Source organism: Brassica napus, chromosome A7 (assembly GCF_020379485.1).
Source record: "Brassica napus cultivar Da-Ae chromosome A7, Da-Ae, whole genome shotgun sequence".
Classification (NCBI taxonomy): domain Eukaryota; kingdom Viridiplantae; phylum Streptophyta; class Magnoliopsida; order Brassicales; family Brassicaceae; genus Brassica; species Brassica napus.
Window position 1 is genome coordinate 15,508,091 of NC_063440.1, and position 21,353 is coordinate 15,529,443.

Consider the following 21,353-nt stretch of genomic DNA (forward strand, 5'->3'; position numbering starts at 1 on the left):
CTTTATAGTTTTAGAGAAAATGCAAGTTTATTAAACATTGACACAGACGACATCCACGGAGGTCATCTAGTAGACTTCCAGAGAGTCATCTATTTAGGTCGACGCGGACGACTTCAATCTAAGTATTCCAGATGACTAAAATATAAATCGTCTCGTCAACGCAGAGGTTATTTTTGCAATTGACTTTGAAATCTGTTATTTGAGACGACTGAAAAATAAATCGTCTACTTTTGTTTGGTTAAAAAAAAACTCTAAAAAAGTTAGACGACTTACATTTCAGTCGTCATAGGTTAGTTTTACAATTGACTGGATTATTTCTGAAGTTTGACTTTCCTAGACGACTTACATTTCAGTCGTCTCGTGAAAATTAAAATATCAATATTTTTTAAAACTAGACGACTTACAATTAAGTCGTCATAGGTTAGTTTTGTAATTGAAAATAAAAACTTCAATATTTAATTATATATAGACGACTTACAATTCAGTCGTCCGTCAGACGACTTACTTGTAAGTCGTCCAGGATTTACGAGGTTTGACCAGAATCTCGGAATAAAATCATGGACGACTTACATGTAAATCGTCGGGCGGATGACTGAATTGTAAGTCGTCTGGGTATAATTAAATATTGAAGTTTTTTTTTTCAATTGCAAAACTAACCTATAACGACTTAATTGTAAGTCGTATAGTGTTAATAAAATATTGATATTTCAATTTTCACCAGACGACTGAAATGTAAGTCGTCTGGAAAAGTCAAAATTCTGAAATAATCAAGTCAAATGCAAAACTGACCTATGACCAGTGAAATGTAAGTCGTCAAGGTTCTTTGGAAATTTTTTGTAACCAAACAAAATCAGACGACTTAACTTTCAGTCGTCTCAGAAAACAGATTTCAAAGTCAATTGCAAAAATAACTTCTGCGTTGACCAGACAACTTCCAGGTAAGTCGTCTACTGCCAGACAACTTCCCATGTAAGTCGTCTGACGAACAGATCTGGAAAAAAATTCGATTTCATACCTTAAATTGGTGAGATAACTTTCTTAGCACACATAAGGCTTCTCCAAGCACACAATATCTCAAACGAAAGTGACCCACCCATAATTGTTAACTTCTATGACTTTATGAACCATAAAAAATGTAAAATCAAAATCTTGAGTTTTTTTAACTCAATGTGGAGAGAAGGTGAGAGATATGTTGTGTTTAGTTCATAAGAATGGAAAAAGAAGAAGGGTAACTCTATTTTGGGAGCATTAAGAGCTTCAAATTGGTTGTTCATGGTGTTAGGGTATTGATGACAATGGCAATCTTGTAATTACTTGAAGATGATGAGAGTGAGAGAGTAAAAATGTCATTTTCGAAAAAAAAAAGAAAAAAAAAATTGATGACATTTTCGTGAATTATATGAACTTGTGGGGTGAATAGAGCAAAACCAATTTAAAAAAAAAGGGAGGTTAGTTTTGTGTTTGACTTTAAGTTGTAGGTCAATTCTGCAAAAAGCCATTGTTTTTAATCTAAAACTCAGTGTATTAATATGATAATTTGAATCTCTTAAAAAATATATATATGAAAATTACATCTCTTAATTTTGTTTACAGTAAAATTGTAGTTATTCGTTTTTGAAATGAAATTATGTCTTTTTTTTTGTTACTTTGCTCATATCAATTTATTTATACTTCACATAAATATTTACAGTTGTTTTATATCTAAAAATAGGTGTATTAATATAAATTTTTTAATTTCTTATGTTTTTACATGAAAAGTTGCGAACCTCTTAAGTTTTTTTTACTTGAAAATTTGGATTTATTAGTTTTTGAAATGAAAAATATATGATCCATTTGTATCTATTTGGTTACGACTCGTTCGTACCGTTTTAGTCATGACGCATTTATAGCCTTTCGGTTATGATCCTTTCACACCCTTTTGGCTACGACATGTTTGCGCATTTCCGATCACAATCCATTCGCAACCTTTCGGTCACGACCCTTTGGTCACGTTCCGTTTGCACTTCTTTGTCACGATCTATTCGCAACCTTTCGGTCATGACCATTTGCATCCTTTTGGTCACGGCCTATTTACACCCTTTTGGTCACGTTTATGACACTTTTACACCCTTTCGGTTATGATCCACTAGCATCCTTTCGGTCATAACCCGTTCGTAGTCTTTCGGTCATGACACATTCGCACCCTTTCAGTCACGACACGTTCACACCTCTTAGATCATGACACGTTCATACCTCTTAGATCACAACACATTTATACCTCTTAGATCAAAAAAAAATTGTACCTCTTCGTTGATGACACCATATTAATATTTATAATTTTTTAATCAGTGTTAATATTAAAAAAAATCATCTCTTAAGTTTTCAATATGAAAATTTGTATTTATTAGCACTGAGATGAAAACTTATGTCTTTTTATTTTTACTTTGCTCATATTTATTCATTATGACCATTTGCATCCTTTTTGGTCACAACCTATTTGCACCCTTTTGGTCACATTTACGACACCGTCATGATCTATTCACATCCCGTTCGTAGCCTTTCGGTCACAACCCGCTTGCACATTTTCGGTCACGACATATATGCACATTTTCGGTCATGACACATTCGCACCCTTTGGATCACAACATGTTTGTACCCCTTAGACCACATCATGTTCGTACTTTTAGATTACGGCACATTCTTACCTGTCAGATCAAAACAAATTTATACTTCTTCGTTGATGACATTTATTAATATTTATAATTGTTATTCAGTGTTAATATAAACATTTCCATCTATTAAGTTTTTAATATGAAAATTTGTATTTATTAGCATTGAGATGAAAACTTATGCCTTTTTTTATTTTACTTTGCTCATATCTATTCATTAATACTTTATAAATATTGACAATTATTTATATTTAAAAGTCAGTGTATTAATATGAAAATTTGAATCTCTTAATTTATACATGAAAGTTGCATCTCTTAAAATTTTTTTACATGAAAATTTTATTTTTTAGTTTTTTAGATTAAAAGTTGTATATTTCACATTTATTTTTCTCATACCTATTTATTACTATTTTACATAAATATTTACAATTATTTTATATCTAAAAAATTAGTTCATAATATAAAAATTGGATCTCTTAAGTTTTTTATATGAAAAGTTGGACTTATTAATTTTTGAGATGAAAGATTGCATGTATTGCTTATGGAAAGACACAACTTTTAAATACATTTTTAAATAATTAAAAAAATGAAAACATTTAACTTTTGACATTATAATGAAAAGACACAAAATTATAGATAAATACATCATTTTATAATTTGACAACTTTACAAAACTCATTTCAGTTTTTTTTATCAAAAGACACAGTTTTTCAACATTAATTAGGTTGCTAAGTTTTTGAGATAAAAAGTTGTGTCTTTCACTTTTCTTTTTCTCATATCTACTTATTATTTTTTTACATAAATATTTACAATTGTTTTATATCTAAAAATCATTGTATTAATATAAAAATTGAATCTCTTAAAAAATTATATGAAAAGTTGTGTTTCTTAGTTTTTAAGATGATTATAACTTTCAAAACTAATACATTTAAAATAAAAAAATGAACACATTCCAATAAATGTGAAATGACGCAACTTTTCATCTTAAACATTGCATTAGTTCTTATAGTTTGTGAAAATATATACATATGTGTCTTTTCATAAAAAATCATATGAATAATCGCATTTTTTTTATATTTTAGTTAGTTATTTAAAATAGCACATTTATAATGGTAATATATAACTTTTAAAACAGAAAATCAATTAATATACATTTTTATGATGAAAAAACACAATATAACATTTATTTACAAATATTTACAATAGTTTTTTATAGAAAAGATACACCATTTAATCAAAAGACAAATTAATGAACAAACACAACTTTTAACAAAAAATTAAAATTCTTATAAAACCATACGACCTTTAGAATTAACTGGGATTGCTATTATTAGTAGATAACAAGTTTGAGATACAAATCTATCTTAAGATTTAACTTATTTTCAAATGCCGTACTTAACCTAATAATTCATATTTTTGAAGTTTATGATTTATAAGTTTACCTACTACAATTTTATGTTTTTACCTTTTCATGTAAATTTTTTTTAAGAGAATGCTATTACGTTTTCTGTCTTGAAAAATTAAGTTTGGTATTAATGATTAAGACTTAATTATTTTCTTAGACGTTTGCTCATCAACACATTATGACTTTTATCCAAGTTAGATTAATTAAATACTTCCTAACTAATCCACTATTTTGCCTTTTTATGTGTCGTTTGAAAATACAGAGCTAGATGGTGAGACCTATTTAGGCAACACGAAGATGTTGAAATTTATAGATTAAGACTTGGTCACAAGATGAATATATATATATATACATGTTGATTATTCTTCAGTACTGGTTGAGCTGTTGCCATATAGGAAACGGTTGTAAATCGTCTTATAGGAGATCTGAAAAGGTAATCCACAAATGAGGCATGCAAAGAGTGCAGCAAATCATTGAGAATGATATATCCTCCTTTGGTGTCTTGTGCAAATGTTTGAACTTATATATTAATCCTGAAATTTCTCTGGTAGTAATCAAGATCTTTAAAATCTTTACTGCATTTTTAGAGTTATATCAATCGAGTATCCACGTGGTAACACAGGGGGAAGTTTCAAGCTTAAAGAAAGAGTCAAATACATTTATCATTAAGATATAGAGAAAGAACAATAAGGAAGAGCAAGTCTTCCCTTACTAATGCGTTCAGACTTCTAAGACAAAATAAAAACACAAAAATTATATTTAAACATGTTGACAAAAAAACATGAAAAGATAAGTGGAGACATATCCAACTTGCGCATTTGCTTTAGATTAATTTAAAGAAAAGCATATTAGGTTTTAAGGTTGGGATTTTTTAAGATATACTACTAGTTAATTAACATAAATGTTGTTTCAACTTTAATAATCATTTATCTTAATAACACTTGATTTTTTTTAACTACTGTCTTAATAACACTTGATAATTCAAGGTCCATCATCATTTGTAATATTGCAAGTGGAGCACCCTCCACTCCCTCGCCATGTACAGTTAAAATATTAACCCATTTTAAATGTCATCATGATAACATTTTTTTCATTAGTACTAGAGTCTTTTTCCGCGCTACGCGCGGATAATCACTATAAATACATTTTATTTTGATGTTTAATTACAATATGAGCTATCTTTTTGTATTTGTTTGTTTTTAGAAAAAGTTTATTAGTTATATATTGATAATTTTAACTTAATTTTGACCCACTTTTTGTTTGGTGTTTTGCTATTTATTGGTAATTAATTTAACTATTGTTATTACAGATTTTTGTGTAATCAAAAATAGAAATTGCATGTCTAATTTATAAAACGTAATTGTATAATCACTGTAAATGAAGATCGAAAAAAATTAACTATCAAACAAAATTTAACTAATGTATGAAATAAATAAGATGTGATAATTAGCTGTAATTCACTATGTGTGAAAGTTAAGCCATGAAATTGTTTTATATTTTACATGTTTTATACTCCATCTGTTTCAAAATGTTACATGTTTTAGGTTTTCACACTTATCAATAAAGCATAATAAATCTTGGTATGATATGTATATTTTTTTGTGACCAACTATTTGCATAAATTTTAACCAATCAAAATTTAGTAAATACAATTTTTTTTAAGTTTACAATTTACCATTACTATCTATTAAAAGTTGCATTGAAAAAAATAAAAGATGCATCTTTTTAAAATAATCATTTTTTTCTAAAACATGTATTATTTTAGAACAGGGGCAGTATTTTAGTTAGTTAATATTATGTTTCATTCAGATAATGTAATTCTAGGACTCGAGATAGTATATTTATATTTGCTTAAAAACTTGTTGGAAAACTCAATTGCTTTTTTAATGTATATTATGATTAGGTATATATGTTAAATGACAAAACGCCACTAATAATAATCTAGGGTCAATATTAAACTTACAGACATTCATGGAATAATCAACATGAAAAAAATTAAATTGTATGTTAGCTTTAATATGATAGAAGAATGTTAGCTTGGTGTAGGAAGATAGTGAAGAGGTTGTGTTTGTGTTTTTCTTTGGGCGTTGAGTTGATGCGTGTGCAAGATATATTGAAATCTTGGTTTGTATATAATTGTAAAGAAAAGCGTTTTGTATATAAATATATGCAGTTAATATGCTTTGATTAATATAAAGTTGTTGGTGAGGGAATTGTCTTGTAAAAGTACACAAATAAACGTCCCTCGGTCTTAACTAACGAAACATAAATATTTGACTATAGACTTCTTCGTGTCTGCTTGAATCCGTGATAACTTAGGAAAGCAGAGCAGAATGCTCGATGAAAATATCTGGAGTCTACGTGGACATGGTCAAACTTTAACCTTCTAAGGGTATGTGAGCATATCTATCAGCCCCACAAGCTATTCACAATGAACCGTAAAGTTACTTTCAAGATAACATATGTCTCTTTTACCATATCTCTTTTACCTGACAGTAACAACCTGCTGCTGCATTCTTTCTTGGGAGCTTCCGTATTTATCTCCGAGACTGTTGCTTCTTTCATAGTAACCGTCCCTTTTGAGTGCTTTCATATGCATCGGCTGGCATTTCAACTTTATCTTCTTCCGATGTCCGAGGGTCACTTGTAATCTCTACAATTTCCGTTGGCAGTTTTACTGCTGGTGCATCGTTGTTGTCACTATGAGCTGGTTTCTTCTCGCCTTTAGATGCAACAGATGTAGTAAGAAATTACCCCTTGGGAGGAGGACAGCGTGCGGACTCCAAATCTACATTACGGCGATGATAGTTTAGCAGTGACGACTGATAAAACCAAGTTTAAGAACTCATGAATTGAGATAATGACTAAAATATAAATAGATGGATAAAATACAAAACGCTAATTTCGGTCGGTTTGTCTCCAGAAACTATCATTATTTCGCCGGCTTTTTCTTTGTTTTTATTTATATTTTACTTTTTAGCCACATTTATATTTTACTTATGTAGTAGATAATAATAGGTTGATAATTCCTTTCGTTTATTTATGTTCTTTTGGCTTTTCAGATTTGCATAGGCATGTTAGAGATGTATCTGTTCGCATCATCATAGAAGGCGATCATCTCTGGTTCTATTAGCAACAGCATGCATAGTAAAGCTATTTCTATTAACACCTGTAGTTGGTCGGGTCTTTAGCCGTTGTAATGTTTCTTTGAACACACAGTTAACATTATACATGCATTTAAAATTTAGTAAAAAGGTTATTTAAATGTCTTTTGAGGAGACTGAGCTATTTAAATGTTTGTATAGCTTCTCTTTGCCCTTGTAACCTAGGAGAGACTGTTTCTCCGGTAATCGGAATTTTGTACTGTTTCCGATGCTCCATTAAAGGGTTTAATGAATTTCAATTTTTTTAAAAAAAAATAAGTGACCTCCTAAATCTTCTTTCGTGAAACAAAGGAGTATAAGTGGAGAAGCAGATAAAGCCAATGGCAGAAAATGAAAAAAATTTGAGTCACGGCGACTATACAAAGATCTCTACAGTTTATATAAACGCCAAAAATATAAATAGATGGATAAAAATATAAAACGCTAATTTCAGTCGGTTTTTTTCCAGAAACTATCATTATTTCGCCGGCTTTTCTTCTTTGTTTTGAGATTCTGTAAAATCATCCGTTTAAATAGCACTAATAGTCTAGATGACCCAGGAAAAAAAGACCCATCTCATATCTTTCTCTTAGATTCTTTTTATTATAAAATAAACGTTCACTAAATAAACATATGGACTGAAGTATGAGACATTAATCAACTTTCTGAAAATCTTATTATAAGAGAACCTCTTGCTTAGCTGCTTAAAAGGTATCAAAAAGGTAATTTCTTCCTAAAGAAAATGGCTGTGGCAAATCAAAGATAATTCAACTATATAAACCTGCAATCAGAGGCCATGATTCATGCCGCATATTGCAAACCAAAGCGCTTATCGGGAAGTCCTTGCGAAGGCCTCCATATCAGCCTCTCAAATAGCCCGGCAGTGGTGACTGAGTGTGGGTCCTTCTCCTCATCTCATCTAAGGGAAGATTCAACTATATATCAGTCAATCAACAAAAAATGGATTATAAAGCAGACCATAAGTTTTTGTACTTTAAACAAATTAAGACAATACAAACGCAGGAGTTATTACCATCAATGTCAAAAGACCATCAAAGAAGCATTCAGACTGGTATGAAATCATAAAAATTCTCTTGCCCTGCAATCTGGCAAATCACATCAATAGGATCAATAGATGAAATACCCTTTTTGATAATTCCTTTATTATAAATAAATACAAAAGTGAGACAAATTGAGATCCTAAATTACACAGTTTTAAGTTTTGAACACAAAGTCACTGGAGGTGGAGGATACATATTAAGCTTACATGTCAATATGGAGCCGCACCACAAATTCACCGTTACGCCAATCCCAGAAGCAGAAAGTCCGACCAAGTCGTCGAAGGATGGCTGATTGAGCAAAATTAGCAGCAGATGAAGACATTCTCGAGGATCAAATGAAATCTGCGCCGGTTCAAAGGGGATGAGAGTAGATATGAGATATTCATCTCCGGCGTGTAACATGAACTATATATAAAGAGGAACTCCGAGTCGGTTACGAAACCCACCATTAATGATGGTATGAGTTAACACTGGAAAATGTAGAGACAAAGGAAGATGAAGAGTTAATGAATTTAGTGGAGAAAGTGGAAATAGATACGTATGTGAGCGAGGTGAGTCGCTACAGTGCAGAAAACCTAGATGCAAGATGAAGATGACGATTAGGCGACTTGGAAGCTTATTTGGGTAGGGGTTTAATAAACTTGGGTCTCGGCCAGTTTAAACAAAAACGTATAAGATGGGTTATAAATGGCCCACCGAATCTATAATATAATGGGCTGGAAATAAACGATTTTCTAAAGTTTTGAAAGTTTTTAAAGTCGTGCTGACATAACATATTTGTAGAATCTGATTGGCTCGAATTAATCTGCTGATGTGGACACCCTCTTTGTTGAGCATATTCTCCTTTTATTACTTGTTTGATATAGCTTAACTTGACAGATATATATATATATATATATATACATATATTTTTTCTAAATCGTATATTCAAACTCAAACCTTATAAAATCCCTGGATATTCTGGCAAATCAACTATTGATGCAGATGGAAAAAATCAGTGCTATAATTTTCAACGCCTAGATTGTATTAGGATCGATTGCTAAAACATGTAGAACAATATATGTAAATATATAACACAAAGGTTATATTTTAAGTTTGGTACCATTGCAGAAGTGTAGGAGAGCATTATTATTAGTAATACGGGTCAGATTACTTAAAGAGAAAACTATTACTAATTTAAGAAGAAGGTTAAACATTTTAAATATAAAATAAAGACTACTTGTTGCATCATTGACCTTGAAAAATATTCGGAGAAAGAAAAGAGTAGAATTACTAATTTGCTTCATAATAATTTTGACTTTGTGAATGAATAAAAAATTGGATTAGTGGCCCTTAATGGTGGGGATTAGTTCGCAAGAATAATAAAGAGAAGTGGGTCTTTTATGTCAGTTTATGATTTGGTAGATCTTACGGCTTTGCTGGCACTAAAGTATTGTTGTCTTGACTCATCTTCAACCCACTTCTGCAGTTCACCTATTATGGAAGTATATGTAAGATACATGTTACTCTCGTAAATTCACAATTGTGTTTAAACGTTTAATTTTCCACGGTCAATTCGTTATTATTAGATAAAATATATATATATATAGATATAGATATACGAATACTTATATGGATGATATGTTGATACCCAACAAATGAAGCATGCACAAGATAGATAGCCATCTTGATAAATGTCAGAGATACAAAGATCTTGATTAGATCCAGAAAACTATGGTATATGTGAATCAATTAGATTGTCCATACAGATATTACTATTTACCTCTTCTCTATGGCATGAAATGACTTGTTTTCCGATTAATCAAGAGTTTAAGGCCCATGCCCATAAGGGCCATAATTTTCTTGGGTCTGATGATTAAGTCAATTCTCCATCATCAATTAATATTGACCTCAAAACCTCTTCTTTTAGATGGTTAGTACTTAGTACGCCGATTTGAGTAACCAACATTTGGTTAAAATGACATATTCAATTAAACATTAGACTAATTTAATTATCCCACTTCACCACGTGATAAGTCTTTACCGAAGATGAGAAACGATAAAAGGAGATAAGTCTTTACCGAAGATGAGAAACGAAGCATGCATTCGAACAGTTTTACCTGAAGAGAAGTCTTCACCGAAGATGAGAAACGAAGCATGCATGAACGATTTAGTGTGAAGGTGAAAAAGAATCAACCCACTTCACCACGTGACGTGACCCACGATTTTGATGTCCAAGTCGTCCCTCCAAGGGCCTTACTTGGGCTAGGCCGCAGGCGATAAACCAAATTGGCAGCTTAATAGTATACAAACATGCATTAAATAAATACACAAAGCTTTGGTTAACCATTTTTATCCATTGGAAGCTGATATTTGTTGAGCCCATTTCAGTTTCTTTAATGTTAATTTGTAGAACATGTTATTGACTTGCTCTTTTCGAGATAAACTTGTTTGAGACTTCAATTAATAGTTTAATACTATGGCCCAAAACTGAAGTTCTATATATATCTTTTTTTGACACCATTGAAGAAGTTGTCTATATCTATTCCCAACCTTTCATTCATTCATTTGGTTTTCTATAGCTAACTGTACACATCGAACAACTCGTTATCTATTATGTTATGTAACTTCACACCGCCAAACATGGAGAATAAGTAATGAACAAGACTCCTCTGGAGTTGGCCAAAGAGTTTTTAGAAGACCACAGACCATTGCTTAACGTTCATGTTACTCAAATTCAATTCATTCAAAAGTAATACATCTTTTTTATTGGAAACAAACAAAGAAACCCACACCATAAGGACCAAATTTGGATATAACAAACCAATCTTGGTCCTAAAAGGAAGATTGACAACTCAGTAGAAATAATGATTGTTAAGGAACTGAGACGCAGTTGCAAGAGCGCCACCCATAATGGCATCGATCACGACCTTGTCTTTCCCTTTGTTAGTAGCCGCAGAGATCACTGCTCCTGTCGCCGCGCCTGCCAGCATTGCGTTTTTCTGATAGCAAAAGTTTCAAAGCAAATCATTCATAAGTTTTGCAAAAAAGAATAGCTCAATGTGTATGTAATATAATGACTAATGAACGTAGTACACACCCAATCTCTAGTGCCACGGATACGTTCGATTCCATACTCTGTTCCAACATAAACTCCAGCCACAGATCCTGATCATATTCATTCATATATTTGTTGCAAATTTCAGCTTTTATTATTATTTTAAAATCATTTATTATCCATTGGTAAAACTAGAACAATGGCTTTAGAAAGCAACGTACCCCAGTAAAAACCTTCTTTGCACATCTTCTTAAGCTGCAACCATAATGTGTAACACAATAGATGAGACGTTTATTTTTTCAGACACACACATATTATATACATGGGTTTGATAAAATAGTACTCACCGCATGCTCAAGAGTGCTCTTGGAAACACTCCCTAACCACATGATCAACAACACAAACCATAAGAGAAAAAAAAAACAGATCTACCAACGAGTCGAGCATTCATATTTTGGTTTTAGGACTTTACCTTTGTCGATGGCTTTGTAAGTGTCTTCCACAAGAGATTTTGTGACTCCAACCTATAAAACCCATTCAGAAAATCAAATATAAAACAATGAGATGAGAGATAGAAAGAGAGAGATAGATTATATTTACAGCTCCGATCTTGAGGAAACCATCAACGGTGAGGTTGAGAAAAGGGTTGCCCATGTCCACTGCCACTGACAGCTTCGGTGAGCTCACAGTTCCAGAGAATGTGCTTGAAGGCATCTTCTTCTTCTTTCTTTCTTCTTCCTTTGTGTGTTTTGAGATATTTTTCTCTTTGGATCTTTGTTTCTGAAACTACTTCACCTATTTTCTTGGGATTTATAAAGTTTCAAGATTGATATTTTCTTATTTCTTTTTTTACTTTTGTTTCAACGGTGGAGAAGAGATTAACATGACCCACAAGGAGATATGAGCTGAGCAATGAAACTCGAGCTCTTTAAATGACCACACTACCCTCAGATACCATGCCAAAACCAATTCACGAGTCTTGTGATCTCTCTACAACGACTGTTGCCGACTTCTCAGCTTTATGGCCGACTTGTTCACTCTTATAAAACTAATTGGCAATAATAACTTAAAAGATCGCAACTTTAGAAACAAAACATCACAAGAGTGAATTAACAACACAACAGTATCTCAACCATACATGCTTGAAAACAAAGAGACCACAAAAGCCAAACACAAATCAAATCCCATAGGCAGGTTTCATTATTGTTACAAAGATTGATAGAGAGTTGTAACGGAGACATCAAATGGCAGAACCTGATAGACTTCAATCCTTCCTGTGATGGCGTTTCCTGCTCTTCTTCTCATACCTCTTAGAAGAACCCCTCCCAACGCGTGAATCTTCATCATCACCTGAGACATCAGAGTCAGAAGAAGCTGCCACTTTGTTCCTACGCTTCTGCCTTCTACCACTTGCATCATCCTCAGATGAATCAGAATCATCAGAACGGTGACGCCTGCTCCTCCTTCTCCTCTTCTCCTTCCTACTCTTTCTCTTAACACTTCTCCGATCTTCATCAGAAGACTCATCAGAATAATCATCATCTCTCTTTCTCCCTCTCCTCTCCTTCCTTCTCTTACTCCTACCATCTTCCTCCTCCTCCTCAGACTCACTCACACTCCTCCTCTTATGCGTCCTCCGCTTCTTCGACCTCCTCCTCCTCTTCCTATCTCCAGAATCAGACTCAGACTCAGACTCATCCCGCTTCTTCTTCTTCTTCTTAACACTACTACTACCGCCACTCCCCTTCTTTTTCTTCCCATACCTCTCAGCAATAATCTTCTCAATCTCAGAATCAACATCAGAATCCTCACTCTCACTCTCCTCCTCTTCCTCACTACTCTCCTCCTCCTCAACCTCACCTCTCCCCACACACCTCCTAACCTTCTCCAACCCCGCCACAACAGCAGCTTCAATCTCCCCACCGTCCTTCTCCCTATCCTCCTTCGTGCTCAAAAAGTTCCTACACTGATACGTCAAGTGCCCCACACGCCCACACTTCTTACAAGACCCACGAGCCTCGTCATTATTCGACCCAGTGATGCGCGCTAGAGCCAAAAGACCCTGGAAGCTGGCGTAAGAGTTCTCAGGGTCATCAGACTTCTGCTGAGTCGTCTTCGGCTCTTCTTTGGCCGTCGGCGCGTAGGGATCGTACCCGATCGCGCTCTGCCATATGCCGTGAGTCTGCAGCGCCGCGCTGCTGTGAACACGGTTGTTCGCAGGCATGCGAACTCTTCCCGCGGTGGCCGGCATCTTTCACGAAACCCTAAAGAATCTCACAACCTATTAACCAATAACAAATGGGTTCCTTATCAAAATCAATACTTTTCGCCCTATGAGTTCGATTGATAACTCGAAATCTAGGGTTTCGAAATACTATCTGTAGATCCTAGGGTTTCAGATGAAATTAAGATCGTACGGAGCACAGTGATGGAAATGAAGAGGGGGAAAAGTTTCTTACCGGATCAGATCGGAAGGAATCGCCGGAGAGAGAGACGGAGCTTTGGTTCTTTCCTCTGATTGAGAATAAGAGAGGCGAAAAGGGAGAAGATGATAAAAAGATCGGGATGCCTTGATGGGTTCAACTACAATGGGCTTTATTCTGATTTTATTCGATTTATGGGCCTGAGATCTAATAGCTTGACACTAAAAATAATAAAAAATCAAAATCATTTATCAATAACTTAGATATATTTCAGATTTCTTTTTAAAGTTAAGCAAAACTTTATAGGTAAAAAAAGATTCTAAACAGTGAAAACTAGAAAAACTAAACTAAAAACCGATACATGAGTAAAGATCCAAAGTAAACAACATATTTTTTTGCATATGGATTACTAAATATTTTTCATATACTTGATTTTTGCTTTTGTAATAATTGAAGCTAAAAAGAGAGAATTTTCATAGTAATCTAAAAACGTCACACTTCAGACTAAATTGATAGTGATTGTCAGTCCTTTTTTATTGTTTAGAGCATCTCCAACCCAATCTCAAATCCTCAAATTTGAGGTTTTAATATTCAAAACCTCAAAACTAATATTTATTTTTTAGTCTTTACAATTATTTTATTTTACAAATACATCTATTAATTTTATTTAGAGTAACTTAAGTACACCAAAACAAAATAGAATAGAATAAATATTACATAATATTAAAATAAGATTCACACAACTAGAAAAATACATTAAATAAAGATCACACAAAATTAAATACACTAAACAAAATTAACATAATTTAAAGCAAATTACATAAACATTTGAATATTACATATCTTACAAGTGGTACCAAAATACCAAAAATACAGAATTTTATACGTAATTTTCTAAAATTTCTAAAATACCAATATTACATATCTTACAAGTTGTTTTATTATGTATGTAATTTATATTGTTTTATTATAATATTGTAATATTTCTAAAAGTATGTTTTATATGTATTTGTGAAGTTTTATCATTATTAATAACTTTATTAATGTCAAGGACTATAATGCAAATGACTAAGCTTGTAAGGATTTTTTTTGAGGATTCATTGTTGGAGTAATCAACCCTCAAATCTCCATTTTAAAGTTTTACTCATCTTACAATAAAGTATTGGATTGGAGATGTTCTTAGTAGGAGTCAACGAGACAAGACAATTTCTTATATAATTCAATTGATAATAAAAAGGCAAAGAAATCACCATTCCAAACAAACAAATAATTAGAAATTTCATGCTCTTTTTGGAGTAACCTTAATTTACAATAAGAACTCTATCACCATCAAGTGAAGAAACATAGAAGATTAAAACCGGTAAAAATCATCACCACCATCTGTTTCTAGATATGCCAATTACCTTTTCTATGCAGTTCAATTGAACCAAAGCTTTTATCTTCCCAAATTCATAGAGAAAAAAACACACAAAATATAAAAGAAATTCAAATTTAAAATTAATTAGCAGTCAAACAAATTAAAGGAACATACACTAGATACGTCTTGTCCAGTCATCACTATGTGTGTTTCACATCGATTTTTAGAGGTTTTTTTGTTGAATATCCCTTCTTTTTAGCCCCACATGATGAATCTCAAAATTTGACTCAGAAATATGGCACGAAGTCTCGGTAACATATATAAGAAGTAACCTATGAAAAATATGCTAACTAGCGATTAAGTATGAAAAGTGTATGTTTTATTGATAATGCAAGAAGATAGAACTGTACGTGGAGATTAAAAAGGTATTAGTTAACAAATGAATATAAAGGTATTGAGACTATAAGTTTGATACGAGAGAATTCAGATCTCTTTCTTTTTGTTCTTGGTTCTTACTTTATAGGTCTTGGTGGAAGTGGAACCCAGCGATGATGTGATATACTATCAAGCGTATTTAAGGTCACATTTAATGCTCCGATCATTTTTTACGTTTTGCTCGGACCATGTCAACGTTAACTATCTTCTCAGCAAGGAATGGGTCTATAACCTTCGTGGGTCTATTGTCTTCTCCATAATTTAGTGGTATCGGACCGGATTTTTGAACTGCGTCTACAGTGAAGTGACACCCGCCTCCAACACCGGAAACTATATATGTTTAGGATTTGTTGATCTCGTGATAGTACGACCGTGTGTAACATTTGAATCAATGTGGAGATTACAAGATAAAATGACACAAAATCATATCCCAAGCTAAGTGGTTTTTAATTAGATATTCTCATTATTTTGTATTCTTCTTATTTTTCACGTATACGTAAAAAGTACTCTATCGTTTACTTCTTTTTTTGGTAAAACTATCGTTTACTTCTTTTAAAGTTAATTCAATTGTTAGTGTATTTGATCTCCGATTCTCCGTTACTCGGTTAGGTTTCGTGGTAATAAGTTTGCACGAAACTTTTGTGGTAATAAAGTATATATAATGATATATGTTAATGAGTTACGAAAACAAATATTAACAAAACTGGATCTTTTACTGTTTTACAATGCGACGACTGACAAGAAGCATGGACATTGTTACATTGGGTTGGATAGCTACTTAGCTACACACTATCACGGACATTATTTGATTCTTTCTGGCAAATAATACTCTTTTAGTTACTCTCTTTTTAAAATACAAATGACTTTTAAGTTATTATTATTAGCCCACTAACCACGAGCCCCTTTTGCAAATTGACCTTTTCTTATGATTTTGTAAATCTTTTGTATTATCTTCATAAAGAAACTCATTAGCTTCCTAACAGTATTTTTAAAGACTCATCAGGGAACATTCATCTCTTAGAAATCATGAATATGAATAATAGAATCTCGTCACTACATGGAGAAGTGGAAGTTTTTGAATGGGAAATGTAATGATGACTCAATATTTGATATGTCATCGCTTTAAAACATATTGTCAAGATTTGATATCGATGATTGATGATTCAAACGTCCGAAAAGTTGGTCAGTCTTCTCAACATAGCTGAACTAATTTGTAAGATCGAAGGGAAGCTTTAAGGAGTTCACTATTGCTCATGTCTCATGAGGCGATAATTTAATGACAGAGTTTTAGCTAAGTATGCGAGAACATTTTTTAGGGATCCTTCTCTTGTTAGTTGTTATTATTGTCGTCTAGTTATCGACTTACTCTAGTTTAAACTATAAATAACTGTTCGATGTCAAGAAAAAAATCGTATTAATTTTTATAACTTTGTACAGATAATCATTCCAAATAATATTAGAAATTTAGTGCCCTAAAGTATAATTTATTAAAAAAATTACCTAACGAGACATAAGTCTATAAAATATATGGTCACCGTGACAAGAATTTGCAGGGATACTAAGTTGGAACTTGGAATTAATTTAAGATTTATCATGTCATAAAATATATGGTCAACGAGACATAAGTCTATATTCCTCACAAGCTCGTGTCTTTTTCTTCCTTCGTCACGTTCATTTCTAATCCTGACGGAGCTTAGAGAAAACTTTTATTAGAAATGGCTAAACTAGTGGCTTTTCCCCACAATATGACTAATAAAACAGTATATTTGGTGTAGTTTATATTGTTTTAAAATTTACTTAATACCTAAAATCAATGAATTTTGTACCCTTACTAGTTACTATAAAACGTCAGACATGCTTGTATATGAAAATATATATGATACAGGTGGAATAGTATTAATGTCACCTAAAGTTTTCTAGTCCAGTGTCACGTAAAAGTTGATAAGAAAGTAAACGAAATTTTGTTTTTTGCTTTTACTTTTCAGGTGCCTAGCGTGTGTGAAATTAGTAGTACTATTTGATTAACGAGGTTGAACATTTTATTACCGGATTGAAAAAGTGACATAAAAAGAAATAAATGTAAGTTTAAAACTTGGCAAAACCAAGCCGACATGAACCGAGCTACACGGCCAACGGTTGAAGATAACTTGACCGCCGTGTAAGGGGTTTACTATATCTTCGTCTTTATCGGCAACATGTATATAATTAATCGGACCTCGTGGTCTGGTGGTAAAGGAACTTCGGCTGAAGTGTCCGTCATCACGAATTCGAACCCCAGCTACAGCGGATTTAACATGGTTTCTGTTTGGTCTCTAGGACCTTCCTCGCCAGTTCCGGTTGGACGAGGTGGAATAGTCGGATTAATTGAGAGATCCGGATACCTGGATTATCAAAAAAAGAAATGTATATAATTTTATTTTATGGCTCATTGTATCGTATCTCTTGGTGCTCCGAATAAACGGAAGAGAAATTTTCAAAAAGAGAAGACAAATGATGGAAATTGAAAAGTGTGGTATGACTTATGAGGTGTTGAAAAAGAGAGACATATATATTAAAATTTACTACGAGTTTATTGACTTTTAAAGTATCAACTTTTTTTAAGTATCAACTTTTATGGAGCCATCCAAAATAGTTTTTATTTTTGTCACCATTTAAATACTACTAGTATAAAATATCATTATCTTTCTGATTTATGTAAAGATGATACAAATAATACAAGTGAATCAAATGAAAACAACTAGTACTTTTCAGTTTGCGATATTTCACCTATATATAGTCTAAATAATTTGACAAAAAAAAAATCCACAATCCTTTCAACAGCAATCTATTAAACTTCATTTATACACAAAATTTTACATGGAAAATTTAAATAATAAAATAGTATATAAATGATAAATATTAATTTGTTTATTGTCAACCGATTTTAAACTAAAAGCTTATGATAAAATCATAAAATCATCCAGCACTTCAAACATTGTTTTCACAGTTTCATATATATTTAACATTTATTTTTAAATGTGAAATATTTATATTAATATTAATATAAATATCATACATTAAGACTCAATCCGTTTATTAATACATATATATTAACAACATATATTCTAAATAGTTGACAAAATATATAAATTCTTAAATCGGAAAGATACATTTTATACATATTTATATTATCTAAAATCTAAATGTTGAAGAATAAACAAAACTGACATTGAAATTAAATAAGTAGAATTAAAATGAAGCAAATAAAGAAACGTGTTTTAAGGGCAGGACCGGCCCATCATCAATGCAGTGTCCCAACATCTTTATATCTCTCAGCTACTTGCAGCAGATTGCAAACTGGTCGATAGAAACTTGTCCCTTCTCTCTCTTTCTCTCTGTCTATGTTTTTGGTTGACAAAGAGAATAGGTGAGCAAGATTAGTTCCATTCTCACTAGCTACTTGTTCGGTTTCTTTAATAGTTTGTAATTTCATCTAGCTATCCTCACAACTTTTTGATATGTTTCTTCCTCAAGTTTTGGATTTCCATTGATAAAGTTCTTTCTTTTCTGATGTCTAGTCTGTTATACAGAAAGGGTTTTGCTTAATCTATCCAAAAATCATGGGGATTTGCTTGAGTGCTCAGATTAAAGCTGAGAGTCCAAGTAACACAGGTACTTCCAGCCTCAAGCTTTCATTTACATATATAATAAAAATTTCTAGGTGTTAAAAAAAAAAAAAGAATAACAACTTCTCATGCAAATGCTACAACAAATATTTAATTCAGATTTTTTTGCTGTCAATTTTTAATTCTGAGGTTAGGTTTTTGGTGGTTGAGGTATAAGGTGACTTAACTTAAAAGTTAGGCTTGTTGACAAATTAGTCTTTCTTAAAGCTAATAATTTGATTAATGCCTCCTTAAACTATGTCGTTTTGGATATTTGGTTAATTCATGGCTCGTCATAGTTGGTACTTGGTAGTCAGAGGAAAAGACAAGCACAAACATTCAGATTTTTGTACTTTTGTCTGATCTCTTACAACAAAAGCACTGGTTTTTATTTTCTTTTCAAAAATGGGTTTTGTAAAAAATGTTAAATCTAAAGTTTTTCTATATACAAACTATCTGTTTGGTGCTTGCATAGGTGTGAGTTCAAAGTACATGAGCTCAGAGGCAAATGATTCACAGAGCATGGGAAGCAAATGCTCTTCTGCGTCAATCAGAACAAACCCTCGAACCGAAGGAGAGATCTTGCAATCTCCAAACCTCAAAAGTTTCAGTTTGGATGAGCTCAAATCAGCAACTAGGAATTTCAGACAAGATAGTGTTCTTGGCGAAGGTGGATTCGGTTGCGTCTTTAAAGGATGGATTGATGAGCAGTCTCTCGCTGCTTCTAAACCGGGAACCGGTATGGTTATTGCTGTCAAAAGACTTAACCAAGATGGTTGGCAAGGTCATCAGGAATGGCTGGTAAGTTCAAAAAGTTATATACCTTACTCAAATTTGTTCTTTTGAACTTGTTATTGAAGATTTTTGTTGTTGTTGTAGGCTGAAGTGAATTACTTGGGGCAGTTCTCTCATCCTAATCTTGTGAAACTTATCGGTTATTGCTTAGAGGATGAGCATCGTCTTCTTGTGTATGAGTTCATGCCTCGTGGAAGCTTAGAAAATCATTTATTCAGAAGTATTTGTCTTCTCTTCTCTTGTCTATATTCCTATGCTAACTCTTTAGGAGTATTCAATCATGTTTTCTTGATGTTGCAGGAGGTTCTTACTTCCAACCGTTATCTTGGACTCTACGGTTGAAAGTTGCTCTTGGTGCTGCACAAGGCCTAGCTTTTCTCCACAACGCCGAGACTCAAGTCATATACCGTGACTTCAAAACTTCTAATATACTTATTGATGCGGTACGTCCATTTTTTTAAATAATAATGTCAAAAGGATGTGAAAGGTTAAAAAATATCTTTTGACACATGATCACAGGACTACAATGCCAAGCTTTCTGATTTTGGATTGGCTAAAGACGGTCCAACAGGTGATAAAAGCCATGTCTCTACAAGGATCATGGGTACTTACGGATACGCAGCTCCTGAGTACCTTCTGACCGGTTAGTTAGTCTCTCTAAACCCTTTTTGATTAACTTCTTTGTGATGACTACTGACTCTTTCACTTTCCTTAAAGGTCATTTAACAACCAAGAGTGATGTCTATAGCTACGGTGTTGTGCTTTTGGAGATACTGTCTGGACTTAGAGTGGTTGACAAGAACCGTCCACCGGGAGAGCAAAAACTGGTGGATTGGGCTAAACCTTTACTTGCAAACAAGAGGAAGCTATTCAAAGTTATCGATAACCGTCTCCACGATCAGTACTCAATGGAAGAAGTATGTAAAGTAGCTACTCTAGCGCTGAGATGCCTCACAACAGAGATAAAGATGAGGCCAAACATGAACGAGGTTGTTGCTCACCTCCAACACATCCAAGCTTTGCATGAAGCAGGAGGAGGCAATAACATTGATAAGGAGGATAAAAGAATGCGTAGGAGAAGCGATAGTGTTCTCCTCCTCAGCCAGAAACCAAATGAAGGTTTTGCTCGGCAAACAGCTGCTTATCCACGTCCCTCTGCTTCACATCTGTTTGCTTGAGGAAGAGACAATGATGTTATGTTCTGTTTAGTTCAGAAGATGTACAGTTTTGCTTCTGCTTATGTACTGAGAGGATTGTTGTAGTGCGAGAAGTGAGTAACATAAGAGTATAAATGATCTATCATATCATGTCTTTCAACTTCAAGCTTTGTTATATGCAAGACTAGGCCTGGATGTTTTTACCCCAGACCGAAGCTTCCGAACTGTTATACAAAAATATCCAAACT

At 33.0% G+C, this 21,353-nt stretch overlaps 3 protein-coding genes across 8 annotated transcripts; 1 reads left to right on the forward strand and 2 right to left on the reverse strand.

Moving 5' to 3' along the window:
- Positions 1-10,947: 10,947 nt before the first annotated feature.
- Positions 10,948-12,174, reverse strand: LOC106352625 (outer envelope pore protein 16-1, chloroplastic). The gene is made up of 6 exons (XM_013792246.3): positions 11,895-12,174; positions 11,767-11,818; positions 11,642-11,673; positions 11,516-11,549; positions 11,337-11,404; positions 10,948-11,238 (listed from the first exon to the last, which is right to left on the reverse strand). Exons 1-6 carry the CDS (start codon positions 12,006-12,008, stop codon positions 11,092-11,094), a joined length of 447 nt encoding a protein of 148 aa, XP_013647700.1. The 5' UTR covers positions 12,009-12,174; the 3' UTR covers positions 10,948-11,091.
- Positions 12,175-12,375: 201 nt separating this feature from the next.
- On the reverse strand, positions 12,376-13,901 carry LOC106352624 (CAX-interacting protein 4-like). Of its 2 annotated transcripts, none has more exons than XM_013792244.3 (2): positions 13,754-13,901; positions 12,376-13,575 (listed from the first exon to the last, which is right to left on the reverse strand). In XM_013792244.3, exon 2 carries the CDS (start codon positions 13,543-13,545, stop codon positions 12,559-12,561), a length of 987 nt encoding a protein of 328 aa, XP_013647698.2. In that variant the 5' UTR covers positions 13,546-13,575; positions 13,754-13,901; the 3' UTR covers positions 12,376-12,558. The 2 variants fall into 2 exon arrangements, with proteins under 2 accessions (XP_013647698.2, XP_013647699.2); XM_013792245.3 differs by having other exon boundaries at positions 12,376-13,558; positions 13,754-13,869.
- A 4,890-nt stretch (positions 13,902-18,791) lies between these two features.
- On the forward strand, positions 18,792-21,313 carry LOC106352626 (probable serine/threonine-protein kinase PBL10). 5 transcript variants are annotated; one of them, XM_013792248.3, is made up of 7 exons: positions 18,792-18,915; positions 19,067-19,160; positions 19,629-19,954; positions 20,033-20,168; positions 20,249-20,391; positions 20,468-20,591; positions 20,666-21,313. In XM_013792248.3, the coding sequence occupies exons 2-7, from the start codon at positions 19,109-19,111 to the stop codon at positions 21,124-21,126; spliced, it is 1,242 nt and encodes a 413-aa protein (XP_013647702.2). In that variant the 5' UTR covers positions 18,792-18,915; positions 19,067-19,108; the 3' UTR covers positions 21,127-21,313. The 5 variants fall into 5 exon arrangements, with proteins under 5 accessions (XP_013647702.2, XP_013647704.2, XP_048592845.1 ...); XM_013792250.3 differs by having other exon boundaries at positions 18,840-18,915; positions 19,079-19,160; XM_048736888.1 differs by lacking the exon at positions 18,792-18,915 and adding an exon at positions 18,925-18,971.
- Positions 21,314-21,353: the final 40 nt, after the last annotated feature.